This window comes from Vicugna pacos, chromosome 19 (assembly GCF_048564905.1).
Source record: "Vicugna pacos chromosome 19, VicPac4, whole genome shotgun sequence".
Taxonomy (NCBI): domain Eukaryota; kingdom Metazoa; phylum Chordata; class Mammalia; order Artiodactyla; family Camelidae; genus Vicugna; species Vicugna pacos.
The window spans coordinates 43,792,409-43,814,908 of record NC_133005.1 but is presented as its reverse complement, the minus strand read 5'-3'; the positions used below and the strand labels follow the sequence as shown (position 1 = coordinate 43,814,908).

Below are 22,500 nucleotides of genomic sequence, written 5' to 3'. Positions count from 1 at the left end.
GGAACATGTTACACCATCAGGAGCGGCTGCGGTGGAGAGAGTGGTGACCCCCAAAGATCTGTGCGCCTGGGACCCAGGAATGAGACTGATCTGGGAAAAGACGCGACTTGCTTTTGCAGATGGAATTAAGGTAAGGATCTCAAAACGAGGCTCATCCAGGATTATCAGACGGGCCCCAAATCCAACGGCTAGTGTCCTTCTACAAAAAGAAGACACAGGTGAGACGGTGATGTGAAGACGGTGCAGAGACTGAAACGATGCAGCCACAAGGCGAGGATGCAAGGGGCCACCAGAAGCTGAAAGAGGCAGGAAGGACCCTCCCCTGGGCCAGAGGGAGCACAGTCCAGTGGGCAGCGGCCAGCATGCTGCTGAACGCCCTACGAGGCTCAGGGCAGCCCGACCACAGGGAACCGTCCAGCCCCCACTGTCACCAGGGCCGAGGTCGAGTGACCCTGCTCGAGCCTGTGATCGCTGCCTACACCAGCCATTCTCAGAAGTGTCCTGTGTCACCTCGTCCTGCAGGATACTAATGGGTGTTTAAGGAAAGGAGTCCCAGGGTCAGATACGTTTGGGAAACACCACAGACTTCAGCCTCTTCTTAGATGTCCAGGGCCCTTTGGTCAATGACTGGTTCTGAGTTTCTTCCATGAAGACCCTGGTTCAACTAGCACTGTCAGCATCTTCCAACCGCAGGGGATGCCGCGCCCCACGCACTGCAGCACGCTCCCCCAGAAGTGCTTCACCAGACCAGGGCGCAGAAAGCCCAGAGTTCTACAAGGTCGCTGGAAGGGTGACGGCCGAGGCCAGCGTCTAAGCCCGGGCTCCTAGTCTGTCCACCTGGCCACAGGACCCACTGCCCGCACCTCCTTAGTACCAGCCCTGTCCCCACTTCCCACCAACACTGGACCCGGGCCCCAGTGCCTCCGCCCACAGCTCTGCCTGTGATGGTCGCCACAAACGCTCCCAGGAAGAACCACCACCCTCCCCCACAGGCCTTACAGCCACGTCCACCCTTGACCTTTCTGTAAGAGGCGGGCTCAGCACAGCCTCCCGGGCCTGAGCCCCTTTGACCTTCATCACGAGGGGTCCACGATGCTCTGTCTACCTGAGCCCCCATGTCCTCAAGGGTGGGACAGAGCAATCACTCTGACCTGGAGAACACGCTGTGAGCGCAGACACAGGGCTGGACCTCCAAGGGCCTCGTGAGCAGCAGACACTTTCAGGTTTACGGGGTCTCCGAGCAGTGCTGGAACAACTCTCTCCCCTTCACGTCCCCTCTCACCCCTCCCCTCCCATCTGGCTCTCCTGTTGGCACGCCCTGCCGCACTCCCCGCACTGGACACCTGCGTGCCCCGCACGCCAGCCCTGCTGTGCCGTCCTAAGCAGTGATGCTCTCGGTTACCTGCTGAGCTGCTTTTGTTTTTTCGAATACATGTGAAAACTAATATGCAATTATCAAAATAAAACAAGGTCCCTTGGCCCCTCCTCATTGTGCCCTGAGCCTGTCGCAAGCACCCCTGCTCACTACAGAGGAGGGGAGTCTCCCTCCATTGCTCCCCAGCGCAGGCCCCTCCACGCCGCCCCCTCCAGGCTAGCGGCAAAAGCGCCACCTCAAACTCAGCCTTGGCGCCCACACCCGAGTCGCCGCCTCCGGCAGGAGAGTCCCACCCCGCGGGATCCACCCTCCACTCACCAGAGATGATGGAGTCGTTCAGCGCCTCTTCGTCCTGATACAAAAGCAGGTCGTCCTTGAGTTCAGAGTTCATGATCAAGTTCTCCTTGTTCTCCTCGGACTCCGTAGCCGTGGCCCGCTTGCCGTCCGAGCCTCCGTCAAAGCTCCAAGCCTCCTCCCGCTCCTTGCCCCGCTCCATGCTGGACGTCCTGGACAGCCGGACGTCCATGCGCTTCTTCGGGGACCCTTTACTGTCCCTTCCTTGGAAACTGAACCAGAAAGGTAGTTCGGGTTATTCGTTGTCCCCGTCACCTAGAAATGCTGCAAAGTCGACTTGGGGACTGATAATGGACGTGCGGAGACGGCCCCCAAGTACGTGCGGACAATACACAGAACAAGGAGCACCAAGGCTCACGCGGCTTTGAGTCCAAGGCAATCGGCTGTTTAGAATGTGCTGTTTTGAAAGACACAGACGTGCACGTAGTAAAACCCACAAGACGTCGTGCGGCAAACGCCCAGATCAAGGATCCCTAAGAACTGAGAAGGGCATCTTATTTGTCTGCTATTTCTGCCGAGCCACGTGTGCGTTCCATTATCCCTTTGCCCTCCAACGACTCACTTGTCCTCACAGTCTATGAAGCACATGAGATCAAAATAAGAGTCAAAGAACAACCTTACTGGGCTCTTGCCTGATGAAAACTCGAGACCATCAGGGACCTGGGGCAACGTAACAGCTACTTCTTTCTCCCTCATGGTTTTCTCTTGTGATGCTCCCACTGGGCCCTGGATCCTCCAGGGGAAATGCAGAGGCTTTGGGGCTGGTTCCCATGGTGCACACCTCCCACCTGACCTGTCCCAGAATCTGGCAACAACCGAGACCAGCTACAGACCAGCTGCAGGGCCCGGTGCAAAATGAACATGTGAGCATCTTGGCCCAAAATTGAGAATTTCAAGACAGTGACAGCAGAGCTTTGTGCCCAGCACTGGCCCCACCCCGGTAACTGCACAGGTGCCGCCTGTGAGGCTGGCTTGTGCAGGGACTTGGGCGCATAGGTCCCCCCGCCAGGGGAGGGGCCTCACCTGTCCTGGCGGTGCTTGGTGGCCAGCGCCCTGTGCAGCTCCTCAATGACGCGGCTGGGGGGCAGCGGCCGGTGGACGGTGGTGAGATGTGGAGACCCCGTGGGTGTAGAAAGCTGTCCTCGGAGGGGAGGGTCAGCACTCTTCCCGCCACAGCCCTGGAAGAGCGCAGCCTGGCCTGGGGCACGAGAGGGACCAACAAGGATGTAAGTCTCTGGGAGCAGGGAAGTGGGGCTTTGCTGAAAGACAAGCCCGTGAACAGAGAGGATGCTGGGCTCACTCATGCACCATCCAAATGCTGCAGCAGCCCCCCCGCCACCAAAGCCAGAGACAGGGTTTGCCCCTGACTAGTTCTGCTCCATCCTTGGAACCCGAGCCGAGCAGACTCAGTGCCCACAGGATCCCTGGCAGCTGAAGCCCTCCTTCCTGTTTCTCTCCTACAAACTTGGCTTCCTGAACCACACCTCCTTTTGTGGAACCTGGAAGAACTCCGTGAGCTCTACAGCCATCGCTCAGACTGGACCACCACCATGGCCCCTCTTTCCTTCCTCACATCATCCATTCACATCTGCCTCCAACCCTATACCTCACCCAGTGGGAGCTTTCTGGAAGGCAAAGCTGATCACAGCTCTCACATTCTCCTCAGGACAATATCTGGGCTGATGATGACTAGTCCCAGGGCCCCGCAGGCTGCCCCTTAAATGTATTTTGATACGTTTTAATACTTCAACATATTTTGATATGTTTCAAATGTTGGCAACACATTTCTTTAAACAATGTAGACCAGCAAAGCAAGTGTGTAGCAGGATTTGGATACAGGTGATTCCCTGACACCTGGGGGAGGGAGGGTAAGGAAGCTCGTGGGCTGGGGCTGCTGCGGTCACCTCAGACGAGTGAGTGCCCAGTGGGGACAGCGTGCCCCAGTTAAGCCCCAGCGAGGGGTCTTTCTCCTCCTCTGCTGCCACCTAGTGTTCACATGCTGAAATAAACATTTCACCCTAAAGATAATTAAGACAAAGTCACTGAAACGCATCTCAGTGTGAAAGATCCAGACTTAAGTCCAAAGCTGCTAACTGTCCTCCTGTCCCCTCTCGTGCCTAGTTCAGTCCCCAGACCTGTCAATGACTTGTCAGAAAATCCCGCTTTATGTTCTGGAGCTCCTCCCCGGGGGCGGGTGAAAAGCCGAGGTGCTGTCCGAGGTGCTGACCATGGCCCGAGGACGCAAGATTAGGAAGTGGGGTTCATGCAGAGATCCATGCAGCCTGAGCTGAGGTCTTGCCCAAGGGCAACAGGGACAGAAAACCTCTGCACTACTGACTTATTAAGGGTCTGGAAAAATTACACAGGACCCAAATAAAGCAGGTGGATGGTGCCTTATCCAGTGGATTTCCAATTGTTTCAGGTTTCAATGGATGGAAAGGGGGATTATCGCAAAGATAGTAACAAAATACAGGACAGTATTATTTTGCCTCAAAACTTTGACTCTAATTTGTGTGGCCATGTCACCCAAGGACTGAATACTCTGGCTCATTCCCAGAGATGGAGAAAAGAGGCAGAAAGCAGACAGACGGGGTCAGGACATCTGACTCTTCCTTTGATCACAGTCACCTGCACTCGCTGAGCACCTGCTGGATGCAGGCCCTGGGATCTGGTGGTGAATGCAGAGTTCCCTCCACTGTAAAGTGGGCACATGCTCCCTCCCCAGGGGGGCTAGCCCACAGATTAGGAGCGGGCTGTGTGTCCTTGGTGCTCCCCTCTCTGACCACCACCCACAGTCTGATGTGGACTCTCGGCTCTGCCTTGCTGGACAGAGCACTCACAGAGATGAGCAGACAGTGAGAGAGACAGAGAGGGAGGAAGAGGAAGTGAGTGGAGGGAAGAAAGTGGTGAGAATGAAAGGAGGGGGAATGGGGGGCAGACACTGACTTAAAGGCAAAAATAGAAGGACAGTTAGACACCTGAGTACCTAATACAGAAGGAGAGAACACCCCTGCCCTGGGGCTGGCTGCATCTCCTGCATTCAGGTTCTGGAAGACACCTTTGGAGACCACCCTACATTTGCTTGAGGGAGCCGTCTGCTCCTGACAGCCAGAGCTCCTTGCTAAGAACCACCCTCCTGCCTCAGTTCTGCTCTCTTGGACCTGCTCAGAGCCCCAGTCACAGAAGCAAAAAGTAAGAACCAGCCCACAGTGGGAGCCCAATCAGGATTGGTCGGAGGCATGGATAGATGGAAGGATGGAAGGATGGAAGGATGGAAGGATGGAAGGAAGGAAGGAAGGAAGGAAGGAAGGAAGGAAGGAAGGGTGGATGCATGAAGACCCACCTGTGACATTTTTTGTGGTTTTGGAGCCTGTCTTGGGTGGTGGGGTGGGCAGCAGTGGGGGGCTGGGGAGCTGGCCCATGGACCTCTCGAAGGGTCTGGGAGGACTGTCCTGGGAGTCGGACCCAGCTAAGGCTTGAGAGGGCTCGTCTGCGGTAGATGGACGGCTGCCGCCAGCATCTGCTTCTTCACCTCCGGATGCTGATGACATCTTGGCTGGTTCAAAGGAAAAACAGACAGTTTACAAACAACAGTTCCTCTGACTGGGGGGGATGTAAAGACAGCAAGGGGGCTGCACGGGATTGTTAACACGGAGCAGAGTACAAAGGGGTCACCTTTCACGGAGACTTGACTTCAATTATCGACAGAAACATCAGAAGCAGAGAGAGGAGGAGGAGGGAAGGAGGGCGGGAGGCCATAACTTCAAGAGTGTGGGTGACTCCACCCCTTCTCCACTCAGTAGGTGGTGCTGAAGCTCCTGCCTCACCCGGGGGTGCTGGTCACAAGCGCAGGTTGTGGAACCCGACTCTGGCTGACCCCTGCACCTCCTCTGTGACCTTGGATAAGTTATTATACTCTGGTGTCTCCATTTACCCGTGAATGATGTTGAGTGAATAGCAAGCGTCTCTCACAGGGTTGCTGTGAGTTTTAACCAAGAAGCAATGACGAGATGTGTGCCTGGTGAACTGCAGACCCTCAAACTCGGCAGCTGACTTTACACGCCTGGTTTTCAACAGCCTTGCTCCCAGGAGAGCCTGTGAGGTGAGTGGCGGGGGAGGAGCAGGGAGCATCAGCTTTGGGGAAGGGTCGGCCCGCCCAGAGCCCCAGCCCCTCTCTTCCCAGCTGTTGGCTCAGGCTCCTCCAGAACAGCCCCTCCATCTACTGCCCCAGCCTGCCCACCCCGGTGCTTTCTCCCACCCCATAAGCCCTCTTCTTTCTCTATTCAGCTCCAGTTCCACTGTTCATCACTGCAACCACCATCTCACCAATACCCTTTGCCTCATGTCCTTTTCATTCAGCTCTCTGGGAAAATCCCACCTTTGGATAAAGCCTCTATCTGCAGGTTCCTGTCCCTGCTGAGTGATACAGAAGAAAGACAGAGACACTGATGCCCCAGTCCTGAGTCCCCATCTCAGGACCACCACCCTCAGGGCCCTCGGCACTGCCTCCATCCTGCAGTCACTCTGCTTCAAACCTCTTTTGTCTCTTTCCTGCCTCCAGCTTCTCACTCCCTCCTCCCGTGCAGCCTCACCTCCAGCTTCACAGGAGAAACTGAGCACCAGACCTGGGATCAGAGCAGGAGAGGGGCGCCTGAAGGCTCGAACACAAACCTACTGACCCTGACATACCCTTCCTTCCTCCCTGATACAAGAAGAGAGGCGGCTTCCCGTCCCCACCTCAGGATCTCAGGCTCCCTGCCCTCTCAGAGAACACCCCAGGTGCCCAGCCCTTGTCCCACATCACCTCATTTTATCTTTGCCATCCCCTAAGGGAACAGCCTGACAGAGCTGGTCCCAGAGTCCTCGTGTAGGAGTCAGCACCAGGGCCCACCAGGGAGGTGGCGCTGCCCGTGGTGCTGAGAGCACGGTGGTGACTGAGGCAGGCCCGACCCCTCCCCTCACAGAGCTTCCCGCGAAAGTCTACAGAGGGGCCTGCACGTCCCTCGTATCCTGCTGGTTGTCACCATTCCTGTTCTTCTACTGTCTGTGTTGGACGTTCAAGACCCCTCAGGCCAGGACTTCTCCCTTGTGAAGCTCATGGAAGCGCAGTCTTCGCCTTCGAAGGGCTGGCCCTCTCAAGATCTGAGAAACCCTTCCCATCCGCCGCAGAAGGCAGACTCGGGTCTGTACCGTGAGGTCAGCCCGAGCTGAGACCAGCCGTTACTCTCTTGTCCTGCACGGAAACTCACGTGCAAACACTGGTTTTATACGATTACTGCTATACAACTGTCCTCAAAAGTGTTATTTGTCCATAGGAATTTTATAAAGACTCCTAGGCTTCAAGACTACCGTGAGGTCCTCTGAACTGTAACCCGTCCCTAAGCGTCTTAGAAGATTGTTTTAGTTCGTAAGTTTTGCAAAAATAACACTAAAATAAACATTTTGTGCTTCTAGGTGAAAACAAACAGTTGTGTGATTTCCTCAAGCCATAACTGAGTGTGGAAATGTCCTTTTTCTTCATGTGGGCACCGGTCCTATGATTTTGTCGGGCCTCCTGGCTCGTGTAAATCAGCGCAGTGCAGTGGACTCTGATCCTTCGGAGGCCACGCTCCCGAGCCCAGGCCCTCGGCAGCCAAGCTTGCAGCCGGAAGCACGGGTGTGGGGCGGGCGTGCGCGGCAGTACTCGGTACAGGCTCGCTTCCTGTCCTCTGGGCACCCAGCACGCTCCCAGGGTCACGGTTTCAGGGAAGACAGCGGTGCAGGCATGGCTCACCTGGCCTCAAGCACACCCGTCCCCCAGGTCCCTCCTTCACCTCCGTTGTGACTGGCTCATTCCCAGATGAGTGACTTCGGTTTCTACCTCTCTGAGCCTCAGTTTCCTTGCCTGTACAAATATCTGTATAAAATACCGATCCTGCCCACTTCAAGGGAGGGAAACTTACATGAGGACACAGAGGAAAAGTCTGGAGCTATTCAGCACTTGTCCGGCTTTGGACAGTTACGGCCACACTGTCATGGATAAAAGCATTATTGCGGAACATGGGTGAGTTTCTTCTCATTCTAGGTCAGAGGTTCTCGACCCTGGCAGCACTGACATTTGGGGCTAGAAAATTCTTTCCCTGTAAGATGTTCATCAGCAGCTCTGGGCTCTGTTCACCAGGTGCTAGTTGTGACAACACAGCCTAACATCCCTGGGGACAGACGCCCACAGTGGAGAGCCCTGCCTGAGGCGGACACTACTCAGATCTCTGAGGGGACAGCTGGTGGTGTCTGCTTGGCGAGGCAGCCCCGTGGTGAGACCCACAGCTGCGAATGCTCCTGGAACAAGCCTGTGTCCCACCTCCAGGGACACATGGACAGGCCAGTTTCTCCCTCTGAGCCATGTTCTCCCCGAGACCTGGGAGTCGGAACAAGGTGGGCTCCACGGGGTCCCTTGGGAGCATCACTGAGAGCAAGGTGAACAGGGTGACAGAGCAGCCCAGGGTCAGGGTCCCAACACCTGCATCAGCCAGAGCAGGCCCACTGGGTTCTGTCCCAGCACAGTCCTTCCATCTCCGCATCTCTGTACCTTCTCCTGTGGCATCTGGACACCACGACTCCAGTTCCCTGCTTCCTCACTGGCTGTACCTGCTCAGGCTCCCTCGGGCTCCACCCGGGCTGTCCCTGGACACAGCCCTTGGTCCTCTTCCCCATTAACTCACTCTCGTCTAGTCCTCTGGCTTCAGAATCAACCCCATCTCTGTTGACCCTTGACCCAGTCTCAGAGCACCGGACTCACATTATCAGCCACTGTGACACCTCCGTCTGGAGGTCAAACAGTCAAAATGGAACACATGCAAACCCATCTCTTGATTTCCCAGGGGATTCCCTCCCCAGTTCCTCTTCTCTCTCACTTACCCATCCATCCATCTCACAGGAGTCCTTGAACAGTTAGCTGGCCCAGGCACCCACCCCTCCAGAAGCTGTGGACACTGCGTTGACCAAGACGGGGCCCCATCTTCACTAGACTTACTGCACGGCCCCCCATCCCCCGCTATCCAGCCAGACTAGACACAACACTCGTCCCTCTCCTGTCCGCTCCACCTTGTACCCGCCCCTTGTATCTAATTCGCGAATAAATCCTGGGCAGTCTACCTCCAAAATAGCCTCAGAAATACTGTCCCCGACTTGTCCTCCAGTGTCAGCTGCCACGGCCTCGGCCTGGATGTCAACAATGGCCTCCAAGCTTGTCCTCTTCGACCCAAAATGCCCCAAATCCCTCCTCTAACTGAGGGGCGGCAAACTTTACCTGTAAGGGGCTTTGGCTCTGCGTGTTATAAGGTCCCTGCTGGTGCAGAAAATTCTGGAAAGGCTGGCCGACACAAACGGCACTGTCCCCTGGCCATGCACCACAGTGGACATGTGACCACCCCTCAGCCTCCGAGCCGCCCAGCAGACCTTTCTGAGATGACAGAAACGTCTCCTCCTGTCCGTCACAGCAGCCACTTGCCACGCGTGACCAATGGGCACCTGACAAGTGGCTGGTGCAACTGGGGAGCTGGATATTTTATTTTATTTGGTTTAAATTAATTTAAATAGCCAAGCAGCTAGTGGACAGCACAGGGCTGGATTTCTGGGAGCCACTCGTGGTCACAGCCCACACTCCTTCAACCAGAGAGACTGCAGGGTAAGCTTCTAATAGCCCCCTCGGAGGGCCCCCCACTCAACTAGCCCAAGGCTGAGTGTGGGTCCCCCAGCCTCTGCTCTGAGGGCCCTGGGATTCAACACACCAGGAACTCACACCAAAAACCTTCCTCCAATGTCTCTCCTCAAAACTCATCATTCACTGACCCGTCTCACCCCCAACCTGTCTGAGGGTCCACGGTCTGGGAAACTGGTGTTTCAACATCTCCTCTCCAGTCTCCATCTTCCTCTGCATCTCGCATGAGTGTGAAGCTACCACTGTACTTTGGAATCTTGCACAAACTGAAATGTTAACATCTGTTAAAGTTCAAAGTGATATACTGAACTTTTTAAAAGGTAGAAGCCCACGAGGGCTTTGCAAAAGTTCCCTGCACTTGGGATCCTGCCCTGACCAGCAGAGGTCGCTTCTCACCAGCTGAGCTCTCAGCCAAGGCCCGTGGCCTGGGGCGTGCTGCTGGGGGTGGGCACGCTTTACACCCAGTTATCACCCACCAGAGACATTCTGAGACTCAGAGACACCTGCTGAGAGGAGGACCTGCTGGGCGATGGGACAGCTGCCATGGGCAGTTTCACTCTATCCCAGGGATAGCAGCATGTCCTTGGTCTCAGCTTGGACATCTGGCCCTCGGCAAGGAGACTGGCCAACTCTGGGAAGGAAGTTCCACAGCTCAGGGCCCAGAAGTTAACAACAGCCGAGTCCCGGTGTAGGTGGGACCCGCACAGCCCCCGGGCACTGGGGAAGTGTGGCCACCAGCTGGGAGGTGGCTGCTGGGTGCAGACCCCATCTTGGCTTGGTCTCCAGGCTGGCCGGGCCAGCACGCTCGCGCAGGCCATACACACACAGGCGGGCTGGGGCTGACCGGTAGCCTGCAATTTGCCAACCCTCTTCTAGACTGCAGAAACATCCCACGTTCCAAAACATTCCGGAGCAGAGCAAAGCCTAGCTCTAGTTTGGGCTGTAGAGTGTTAGCGTTAAGGGCAAGTTTCAGGATCAAATCCCAGCTTTACCACTTATGTGCTCCGTGGCCTTGGGCAAGTGACCTAACCTCTCTGGGCCACTGATCGCTCATCTTAAAACCAAACAACCAAAAAAAACGGGGCTAAGATAATACAGCACACACAGAACGTGCTCACCGAATGCCACTTTTCCTTTCGATGAGAACACCCACGGAAATGCCAGAGCTCGGCCCCTGCCCAGCAGCCACACCGAACGTGTCCCACTTAATGTTATAATGACTCCTCCTGGGCTTTTACAGGCAGTGCTCTGTGGCCGAGGCAGCACCTCCCACACAAAACCAGGAATCACCTCGAACGCGAATCACCCCAAACGCACAGCCCAAAGTCAACCCAAGTCACTAAACCCAACCAAGGACCCAAGAAAACACTGGTCGGAGTCTCTGACAGTGCTTCCTTCTCGAGATCCTTGCGATCGTTGGACAGGACCCCTTATGTCCCTGCCCCACAGTCTGAGGCACATGGAAGCAGCAGCCCCGATCCAAGTATTACCACCTGGCCAAGGAGGGGTGTCACCCCCAGCGCGGCACAGGGGCTCGGTCCCAAGACCGGGCTCTTCACCCTCACGGCAGGGGTCACAAACTCACCCTCCCCAAGGGGCGAGGCAGGCGCTGAGAGGTGAGACCACGGACAGGGTTGACCTCTTCTCAGCTCCAGTGACCGTGGCCGTGTGGGAACACTGGCCCCGTGGGTCTGCACTTTGATGGCTGAACAGAAGGCAGATGCATCTGTGGATTTTGTGAACGCTCCTGATGTTTAAGCCTAGGCAGTGTGTCAAGCACGGAGCTCAAGGTCGGCATTAGATGACAATCAGCTCCCTCGCTGCAGGGACTCTGCTCGAGGCCAGGCCTCTCACAGGGACCTGGGGCTGTGGTCAGAGCTCCTGGCGCAGGATTCCAGGCCTGCGGGGTCGCAACAGACCCGAGGGGGTGGGTCCCAGCTCAACAGCCAGACACAGAGGCACCTGCATCCCCAAATGCACGTGCTGTGAGAGGCAGAGCCTCCGGGGGCACCTGCAGGCAGCCAGGACTGTGATTTAGTGCATCCCCATGGAGGGCTGCTTTTCCATAGTGACAGTGATCAAAGTGATGATAAGGATGACAGTCCCCGGCAGCAGCAGCAGACACTTTCTGAGCACTCAGTGTGTGTTACAACTGCGCTAAGTGTTTGAATTTCAGCAACCCTGAGAGGTGGGTGCGACACGATCCCCATGTATAGTTCAGAGAGGTTGAGTGACTTGCCCACGGTCACACAGCTTGGTGGGGAGTTAGGTCATGTCTCAAACCCAGGTCAGCCTGATGTCCAAGACGTTGCTCTCAGTTCCCTAACTCTATACCCTTGGACAGGTTACTTAGCCCGTGTGCTTCCATTTCATCATGAGTAAAAGGGGGCAACAGCATCGACCTCTGGGGGTGCCTCCGAGGTTAAATGAGCGAGTACACGTGAAGCACCTGAACAGTGGCCGAGTGGTAGTTCTTGTCACTGTCAGTGCTATGACAAAGGTCACTAACTGCTGACACACTAATGGCCCTACTTTGGAGACTGGCCATGGCCCTGTGCTGTCTGTCTGTCTGTCTGCCTCATTTTACTTCAAGTCAAGTCCTGCTTCTTAGTTCAATTTACTTACTAAGAAACTATTGCTGCCCTGAAGGAGAAACTCGGACCCCTTGCTCTAATGAATGAAAATAAATAAATATCACTATCAAAATGTTTGCAAGCACCACTCACAAAACCTCATAGCTTACAGCCCAGCCTTGCCCCGCCCATCGGCCCAGCGCTCCTCCGACAGTACAAGCCCCCAGGTCACCCCAGCCTCCTCTGGGGGCTCCCGCTGCCCTCAGGGAAGGGCTGCCGGGCCTGGCCCGGCCCTTCCACCTCCCCATCCTACCCCAGCTCTGACCTCATCTATAAACCTACCACCCTGCCAAAATCTCGCAGTCTTTCCTGCTCCCAGGCCACCCACAGCCAACCAAAACCCAGCGTCTGGCTGCTGGTAAACAAAGTTTGCTGACACCCGGCCACTCCCTCTCCCATGTGCATCCTCTGCACGACCTGGCGGAGGTGAGATCTTCTAACCCCAAAGCCAACGATATTTACACCTGGCCCCTTACAGTTTCACAAGGGCCCCTCTCCCTGCCCAGGAGGCTGTCTCCCTCACTTTCTGCCCAGACAGCTCCTGCTCATCCCTCTGCCCCAGCTGGGCAGCTCCAGCCTCCGGGCACCCGCTGCCATGGACTCAGCTCAAGGTGTCACCAGGTTTGCTCACCTCCCTCCCTCCCTCCCTCTGGGAGGAGGGACCTGGACACATCACCATCACAACCCCAGACCCCCTAGCATGTACCACCCAGAAGAAAGTCCTCAAGACAGATCTGTGACCTCAACAAACCAACTCCGGTCTTAAGAACCCATCCCCAAACCAAGTGTGTGGTCAGAGAACACCTGAGGTGAGGGGCTGCTGACGGGAGCAGGCAGACTAGGAGGGGTGCCAGCGAGAGGTGGGGCCCAGCGGCCCGGCAGAGGGGGGACCTGGCCAAGTGCTCTCAGCCAGCCACCACGGTTCCACCAGCCACCGCCCTGACTGCAGTCAGACACCGGGGGACATGGGGACACAGGTGGGCCGAGAGGGCCACTGCAGGAGAGGTCAGGACTGTCGCACGGGCCACAAATCTTCAGATCCCAAACTCTTGTCCTGTCTCCAAACTGGGGTGAAACTGGAGAGGCACAGCCAGACCTGGGTAGAGCAGGGCAGACCTCTCGGCAGGTGTCTGGGGAGGCTGGAGGGCAGGCTGGCCGCTGAGGCCCTGGCAGGCCTGGGCACACACCCAGATCCCCGGCCCCACGCTGCGGGGACCCAGCGCATGTCCCGGCCCCCACGCCTGGCCTGGCCTATTTACAGCTGCAGGTTTGCGAGGAAGTGGGCTTCCACCTTGACGGCAAGGTCTCCTGGGAGCTTTCTATGAAAACACAGCTAACAGGTCAGAGTGAGCAGCAGGTGGATATTTTAAAGCACATGGGCTTCGTCACGGGTTCATGCTTTTCTTCCTCTCCATCCCTCCCTTCCGTTCCTCCCTCTCTCCTCCGCCCTCCCACAGCCGGCAACCATCCTGGTCCAGCCAATTAAAATCACAAGGACCACCACCACCACGGCCCCCACCATCCCCACCATGAATTACTCAACGTGGCAGACACTGCCCTGAGCTCCTCGCACCCTGCAAATAACCCCGATACAGGCCATTCTTTTCCCACGTAACAGAGGGGGAAAGAGGCTGAGATACGTGCTGGGCACACCTGGCAGAGAAGTGGCGAGCAGGGCTGTCCCACACGAGGGGCAGGCTGGCAGCACCGTCACCAGTGCCGCCAGCTCCAGGGCACTTCGTGACACTAAGGCACCATCCCAGGGAGGGAGGCCACTCTATGGAGGAGCAGGAAGCTGCTCTGGATTTAGGCCACTGGGAAGGCCCTCTGCCTCCATCCTGCCCTATCGCCTTGGGGCAGCTAAGATGCTCTGTCTGGAAACTGGCCCCTTTGGAGAGGATTTTCCTGTTCAGAAGCTCTAAGGGGACAAGAAAAGACATTGTGGGAGGAAGGTAGATGAAGTATCTTCATTTACTGCTCTGCCAGATTTGGGAAGCTACTGGAGAAAAATGCTATCGGAAATATTTAAACTGAACCATGCGGTGGAGCCGTGTGACAGGGCTCAGAGCCCAGGACATGGCTGTGCCTCTGAGGACAGTCTTCTACCGGAGCGGCAGCCCAGTCCCGGCCAGGAACCCCAGCTGCCGCCCAGGCCAGTGGCCATCATGGGAGCAGCTCAGCGCCAGGGTCCAGTCGATACCTGCATCGTCCGGATGGGTGTCTGAGGACAGCGGCTCATCTGGGGACGCCTGGTCTGTCCCAGCGGCCAACGGGCTTCCCGGCTGGGCTTCCTCCGAAGTCAGCGGCTCCTGCTTGGGTGTGGAAGGTTCGCTCTGTGCAGCTCGGGGGCCTCCATCAGGGCCGCATGCTTTGTTCTCAGCGTCTGTAAAGAAATTCAGCGGTCAGCTGTGGCCATCTTCCTACCTGCTTTCATTCTCGCGACTGGGAAGGATGCCACCCTGGGCCCCAGGGTGGCACCCTGCACCGCTCCCACACACCGGGGGAAGCACCTCCACTGTCCTCCTCAGGCAGCACCGAGCATCAGCACCCACTGGCCTCTGGCCACACCCCTTCTGGCCTGTGTGCTCTTACTTCAACACCTGTGGGAGACTGGATAATGCACCCCCCTACATCCCTGCCTTGGTGGGGCCCCCGACCCTGACCCTCTGCCTTGTGGCTCACTTTGGCCAGTGGGAAGTGAGCAGGTTTGATGCTACAGAGACTTAAAAAGTGCTTGCATATTCCTGCTTCTTCCTCCTGTACCGGGTCCTCACCCTGAGGACACGCCCAGCCAGGCTAGTAGGGGGTGAGCTGTGGGGGGCGGGGAGCAGAGCAGAGCGGCCCCCATCCCGCCAAACAAGGTCACCCAGACAGGTGACGGTGAACGCTGGCTGCTGAGGTGGTCATTATGCGACACCATCATGGCTACAAATAACCTTTCACCTCTGCACCCACCATCCCACCATCAGTCCCACGATACACAAATGCTTCTCAGTCACCGTCCCTGGAAAGGCAGAGATTAACAAGACAATCCTTACCCCCAGGGGCTCAAACCCTGGGGTGGGCACACAGCTGACCACACGTCGTATTGCCAGCCCAGGAACAGGGGCACAGCCAGACGGAGGCAGGACTCAGGGAGTCCTAGTCTAGACAGTTGGCCGTCCCAGAGTAGAGGGCAGCAGACAGAGAAGGGCTGAGAGAGGGAGCTGGTGCCTCCCCGCGCCCGGGCTCGGTAGCTTCAGCCTTTAAGGGTCTGGCCCTTGATGGGGTGGTCACCCCCCTGGGGTCCCAGAGTACTGATAAGGGGCTCAGGAGCATAACTGGTCCAGATCACAAGAGCACAGCGTGGCAGGTTCTGGCTGGAGACTCAGCCAGCTGACACAGTGGCCCTCCTGAGACACAGCTCACAGCCCAAGGCCTGCAGCGCCCACACGCCCCGCCCACATCCCTTGTACCCACAGCTGGTTCATCGAGGCCATCCCAGGGCAGCGTGTCACCGTGACCCGTACAGTTTCTTGTGCCCAGGCAGGAAACATCTCCAAGACTCAATTTTTCCATCTCTAAAATGGGGCTAAAACTCCTTGCTTCTCGGAGTCAGTGGGAGGATTCAGTGAGTTAATGTCTATTATGTGTGTGGCACAAAGCAAACACCGTGTGTGCCTGCAAGCACCCTCACTGCTGTTGAAGAGGAGGAGGAAGAGGATGACAAGGGTGATGGTGTGGCCACGTGGCCTGGGCTCCTGTGCCCACGTAGGAACTATAGGCTCCCTTTGCAGGGCCCTCCCCACGCCCAGGACTCAGGCCAGACCCACGACGGGCGACCCTGGGAGGGGTGTGCGCTCATGATCACCGTTCATCACCTTCCCTCCCCTGCACATCCCCTCGAGAGGAGGGCAGAAAGGTCGGTGGGCGAGAAGTCTGTAGATCTGGGGCCAGGACGATGCCATCTGCGCAGCCATGTCACCTGACCGGGGGGTCGAGGCCAGGGCCCGGCCAACTTTCTCTAGAAAGGAGCTGATAGCCAGTATCTTAGACTTTCTGGGCCACTTGCCACAAAGTCCAGGCTCCATATTCTTCTTTGATTTTTAATTTTGGCCAAAATCCTTTAAGTTTAAAAAACCATTCTTAGCTCGAGGGGCTTTACAAAACAGGTCCAGCAGATCTGTGATTTTCCAACCAACCCCAAACAAAGAAAAGACCAAGACACAAACCAAGAGAACCCACCCAGTGGACACAACTGGCTGCCACACAGCTCAGAACTACAGCTTCTCAGACACTCCCTCACGACTGGCTTCCTTAGACTTGACACACAGCTGTGATGGTCCCCACCACTGGCTTGCCTGGCTCTTACTAACAGAGGGGACACGCCAGCACTGACCGAGGGTTTGCCCTGCTGGAGACACAGCCTGGCGCTCCGCGGCCCCATCTCACTGGAACTTCCTAGCGCCCCACCCTGTCAGGTAGGACTGCCACCTGCCTTCACAGATGGGGACACCGAATCTTAGGAGGGGTGAGTCATTTGTTGCTGGTGACCATCACTTTTGTTAATGACAGTAGCATCTCCACCATCATCACCATCATCAATAAAATGGTCAGAATGCTGAGCCTGAAAGGCCCAGAGGTCTCCAGCCTACCCCTCGGGGCTCCACAAAGGCTGCACCCTGCCACACAGTCCTGGGGTTCCTCCACCTGCCTTCCCAGCTTAGTGGACTTGCAGGACTTTTCTGGGCTGTGCTCAGAGCTTCCGCTCATAATCACGTTCAATGAAAAGTTAGAGTTCCCAAAATAGCCGTGGTGGCAGGGCCGTTGCTAAGCAACGGAGGTGGCGGCGGGGGGGGGGGTGGCCGTGGGCAGCTGGTCCCCTGGTCCTCTCTCTGTACCCTGGGCCCTTCCTCCTGGCCCTTCCCTTCCGAGGGCAGCAGAGGGGAGCAGAAGCCGGATGCCCCCGCTATAGACAGAGTAGCTACTGTGAGAGGGGACACGCCACACACACACGTGCGTGCACACGTGTACATGCAGATGCAGACACACACACACAAGCTGCCCCCAGCGTTCCTGCCCCACAGAAACCAGACAGACTTGATTTGTCACTGCCAAATGCCCTGAGGAGAGGCACCTCATGTCTCTCAGGTCACCAAACACAGCACAAGGGTAACAACTGCCTCTGTCTTCTATCCAGTGATGGAGAATGAAATTCCATAAGGAACTTAAGACAAGGCCAAGGGGACACATCCAGGAGGATGGAGGAGTCATTCAGGAGCACATGCAGTGTCTGGACAGAGAAGCGGGCAGGCCTCTGTCCTCACTCATCGCATTTGGACTGAGGCCCCAGTGGAGGGGCTGGGACGCCGGCCGGCCCTTGCCTGTCACAGACATGTCACCGGCCAAAGCAGTGAAGACGCAGTGAGGGGAAAGGTCAGCTCCCCCGCCACCCACAGTCAGTCCCATCTCACACATCTCCCAACCACACAGATAGAGTCCTTCCTGGGTCCGGCAGATGACCAGACTTTCGGGAACCAGAGGAGAGGTCAGAGTGGTACATAAAACGCCCCCTGGAGAGGATGAAAGGCGAATTTGTGCCCTGGACACAGGCCTGTCTCTGGGACGCGTGGGCTCTCTCCTGCAGACCCCGTGTACGGCCTGCTCACGCTGCCACGTTCCTCACTGCTTTGTGGGCAAACTCCACACAAAGAGGTGTCCTGTGCACACCTGTGCAGGGCAGAGAACCAGCCTGGGTTTGGCCCGGCCAAGGAAATTCCAGGGTGAGTTCCTGGGCTGCTAAGGACTCCGGGCAGCTTTGGGGGGGGTCTGAGGCCCGAGCCCGTGGGGGCCTCTCTGGGCCCCCCCGGTCGCTGTCAGGCAGCCTCCCAGGCGCCCACTGGTGTGAAGTCCAGGCTCAGCGGGGGCAAGGGGCAGCCAGCCACAGGGGCGTGTTCCTGGCCGCAGAGACGGCCAGCCTGGCTGGGCGCAGGTGGTGGCAATGGAGGCTGATTCCCAGGGGTGGGGGTGGGGGACGTGGGGCGGCAGTGGCGGTTCCGCTCCCGAGGCCACGGATTCCTATCAACCCAGCAGGAACCCTGAGGTCCCAACTCCAGCACAAATTAGAGACAGACAGCGCCCACTCTAGAACCAGACGTTTCCCCACCGCACCCCTGCCCAGTGAGAAAAGGCGTTTTTTGAGCCAGGGCACAAGGGAGAAATAGCGCGAGGAAGGTTTTACCCCAGGGTGACGACCTGTGGCCAAATGTTTTCATCTCTTCTCTCTGTCCACTAGGCACACAGTGAAGGGTCTAAGGTTTACGAGTAGGTGGTGAACCCACATCCCTGCCCCCTCTCCCTGACCCATCCCTTTCCGGGGCGACCCCTGCCGCCCTCCTTCTAACAAGCCCCCCGCCGCCCCCCCGCAGCCCCCCCGCAGCAACGCCCCGAGCAGGCTCGCAGCAGACTCAGCCCCCTCGCCCTGTGGCTGCCCCGGGCCCCCACGGCCACGGAGGTGCCTTGTCACCCAGCCGCCTCCTGGGGAGCCTGATTCTCCTGGCCCTGTCTGTGTTGGAGGGAGAGGCAGGGAAGATGCAAGGCCCTGTCAGACCCCAGCCCCTCTCCCTCTCCCGCTTTCTAACCTCCCTGCACCCCACCCACCTGCTCTCGGCTCCTTCACCAGGGTCCCTGTGCGGGCCGCTCCACGGGGGGGCTGGACGATGCTGCCCACTTCCCCGTCGCTCTGCTTCTCAACCTTGGCGGCGCCAAAGGCGGAAGCAGCTGGGGAGGTTTATAAAGTCCGGATGCCTGGGTCCCACCCCCAGCGCCTTTGAAGGGAGAGTTCCCCAGGTGACCCTAATGCAGAGCAATTGCTGAGAAGCAGCCTGCTGACTCCGGCTGCCTTGGGTGGGACCCACGCCAACATCACCTCCCTGCACGCCTGACCAGGTCAGGGCCCCCAGTCATGTGCCTTTCCTGCACCACACTCCTCTCAGCTGCCATTTTATAGCTGTTTGCAGGACCCCACTGGACTATGGGTTCCTGGAGGAAGGTATTCTGCTCACCTGTACCCTCAACAGCCAATACAGCCCCTGGCACACAGGAGGTGCTCAATAAAAATCAGTTAATGAGCGCCTTGTCAGTTCTTAAGGAGACAGGCTGTGTTTCAGGCCCCTCTAGATCCGGGGCCACAAGCACTTAGCAAGAGAGAAAGAGATCAGAAGTCGGGGTGGCAGTCTCCACCCTGGGGACCACGCCCAGCCCACCACCTGCTCCACAGCGCCCCGAGCTCCGAGGGGATTTTACCCCTTTAAATGGTTGAAAAAAATCCAAAGAAACATAACAATGGATGACACACAACAGTTGCAAGAAATTCAAATTTCTATGTCCCTGAATACAGTGTCGCTGGGACCCAGCCACTCCCGTTCCTTCATGCAGCGTCTGTGGCTGCTTCACCTGACAACAACAAAGTTGAGTGTGGCCCTCAAAGCTGAAAACACTTACTGTCTGACTCCAGAAAAGGTTGGCTGACCTGATCCAAAGCAATACTGCAGGCTGGCTGGTGTGGGACCTCTCCGTCGGGCCCGTGGCGGCCAGGGGAGCCGGCCGCCCAGCAGCTCGGCCACCCTGTCAGCTTGGCTGCTGGCTCCCTGCACTCAGGCCATCGGACAAAATTATCTTACAGAGATTCAGTTCAGGAGAGGCAAACCGCGTTCTGCCGAAGTTTGCCCCTTTAGTGGTTCGCCTGTCACTTCATTTTGACGTGGGCGTCAAATTCATTTCTTTTATTTACTCTTCCCTCAACAACGACAGCGTTTTTTAAAACATGATAAGCAGAGCTTCACAGCGTTTCTGCTTCCCTCCTCCTTCCCCAGGATTTAAAGAAAGGTTTGTTGGAAACATAGTCAAAAGGCCGGAGTTTGGAGCTTTTCTGGTCTCATCCAAATGAAAACAGTCCCAGTTTCCATCTCAACCACAACATTCCTCCAAATCTGAGAGTCAGACTAGAATGTTCAACGTCTGAAAGGCACAGGACCTGATACCAAGCTTTTTGTTGCAAGCAAAGTTAGATAATTAGCGCTAAGCCACTTCCCATGTAGGCTGGCCCCGAAAATAGCATCACTGAATGACTTTTCTCTTTGAATCTACCGAGGAATGACTACAAAGGCCGAGGCAGACTCAGCAGGTTAGAAGGCTGGGCTCACTGACTCCGTGGGCTCCTTGGCTAATTCCTGAAGCCTGGGCCAAATTACAAAGCTGCTAGTGGTGTTTCAAGGCTAAAAGGGAGGTAGGAATTCCACTTATTCACGTATCCTCGGGGACCTGCATCTGTGAAGCCAGGTTCCCACGACCAGGAGGCAAGAACCGGCTCGGCTCCAGAGACACGGGTAAGCGGCAGCGAGATTTTCTGAACCCCACCCCGACCCCGCCCCACCCCAAGCTTCAGGTCTCAGAGAATCAGAAAGCGTGAAGGGTCAGCGTCTGGACCCAAGGCCTGTCCCTCATGCCATCATGAGAGGAAAATGGAGGGACTCAAGGATTCTGTAAATAAGTGCGCTAACGATACAAATGCTGCTTCTCAAAGACGCAAAAAAAGGCGGCCACTCAGACATGGCGGCGCCAAGATCTCTGGTCCTGAGTCCGAACAGCACCCGGCGTCCGGGCCCTCCAGCTGCATGACCCGGGCAGCCACCTCCCGGCCCGCACACCCCTCACCTGGGAGCACGGGCCAGCCCCACACCCAGTCCTGAGGACCCCGGGAGGACAAAGGACCAGGCGAGGAGAAGGCCCGGGACAGCAGCCGGCTCGTAACTGCAACGCGACCGGCAGCGGCGGCGGCGCTAGGTGGCAGCGGGGCGTGGACAGCTGGCCCAAGTCTAGGGTTAAGATATAAGCAGGGAAAACCACCAATGCGCTGCGCCCACTTCAGAGGGATCAGGACCACCCACTTGCTTCATGCACACCCAGCACAGGCGGGAAGCGACCCCACGGTCCCCAGGGCAGGTGGCTGCTCTTGGCTCCTCGCCCCGGGAGTTGCTGACTCTCAGACTCCCTGGTGGCTCCTCACAGGCTTGGAGGCTGAGCCACTCAAGAATTTCTCTAACCGGGAAGGCCTCACTCGGGTCCGGTTGCCACACCTGGACACTGGGCTCCTCCGATTTCCACCCCAGCCCGGCCAGGGCCGGGGAAGCCCACTCACTCACCCTGCTCCATCATCTCCAGCAGCCCCTTCTTGATGAGGTCCTCCCGACCTTGCCGGCCGGCCATCTTCTTCTCCAAGGCTGCACGACACAAACATTCAGGTGAGTCACGGGCAGAGGCGTCGAGGGGCCCTCTCGGAGCCCGGGCAATGCCACCTCCAGTTTGGGAAGAGAGCAGCAAGGCCGCAGGTGACCGTGGATGAGGGGGCCACCAGGTCAGGGGTGCGGTTCAGGAATCCCGTGCTCCCCCACTCTGCAATCTGCTGAGCAGGCAGGAAGCACGGCCGAAGGGAAGCATGAGTGCTAAGGCGGTGCCTCCCCTGGCTCCCCTGAGAAGTGACGCCCGGCATCACCCCCTTCTCTAAGCTGCCTCCCACCACCGGATCCTGCCTGCCGCCGGGTACTCTTCACTGACCAGATCAGATCCTCTCTCTGCCCCCGCCATCCTGAGGTGCTTCTCTGTGGTTCCTGCTACCCTTCTCTGAATACACCCTGACCGCCCTTTACGTCTGCTCTCAGACCAGTCCCCTGCACCGCTGTCCCACCAGAGGCTCCTCTGATGAGCTCTGCCCAAACCACTGTTTGTACCTGTTCTTTTTCCTCTATATCATCTTTATTTTTACTTCATCTCATCCCAACCAACGATGCCTGTGAAATTGGGGATTTGATATGCTGAGATAAACAACATCCCACCCTTCGGCGGGGAAAGAATGGTTTAGAATAAATAAACCACATGCGGTGCTGCGTCCAGATTTCCAGGTGCCTGATAAAACATCCAGGGGTGGGAGTGTCACTGCTGTTAACCTGAAGGGTCCCCACAGCACCCTAATGGACTCACAGGTCGCTCACCACAGTGCAGTGCCAAGTGGCCAGCGGCACGGGCTCCCGAGAGCACGCAGCTCACCCTCCAACCCTGTGGCCCAGAGAGTGTCGGGGCCCCCTGAGGGCACAGAGGGCACCTTGCTCTGGCCCCCCGAGCCTTTCGCTGATGCACAGGAGGGCCTTCCCCAGCTCAGCGTGTTTGCACGGCTGTTCCCACTGCTTAGACGCTTTTCCCTGCTTTTCTCAAGGGGGTCAATTTTGTCTCAGCTCAGCATCACCTCCACACCTGGGTCTTTTCTGCCCCTGACCCCGAACTGACCCAAAGCAACACTCACCCCGCCCACCTCCTCCCCAGCACCCGCTCAGCTCCCCCGCGGCCGGCCCGCCAGAGTCCCGTCTCCCTGCTTGTTCCCTCACTCACTTGCCCGTTGCCGGACG

General features: G+C 57.3%; 1 protein-coding gene across 2 annotated transcripts in view; it reads right to left on the bottom strand.

Annotated features, from left to right (window-relative positions):
* PHACTR3 (phosphatase and actin regulator 3) overlaps positions 1-22,500 on the bottom strand; it is a 177,507-nt gene that overhangs the window by 43,807 nt on the left and 111,200 nt on the right. For both annotated transcript variants that reach the window (XM_072943606.1, XM_072943607.1), the window contains exons 3-7: positions 21,244-21,321; positions 14,262-14,444; positions 5,073-5,285; positions 2,753-2,927; positions 1,694-1,941 (exon numbers count right to left, since the gene is read on the bottom strand). In XM_072943606.1, coding sequence (XP_072799707.1) covers positions 1,694-1,941; positions 2,753-2,927; positions 5,073-5,285; positions 14,262-14,444; positions 21,244-21,321 — 897 coding nt within the window. The remainder of the gene's footprint in view (positions 1-1,693; positions 1,942-2,752; positions 2,928-5,072; positions 5,286-14,261; positions 14,445-21,243; positions 21,322-22,500) is intronic.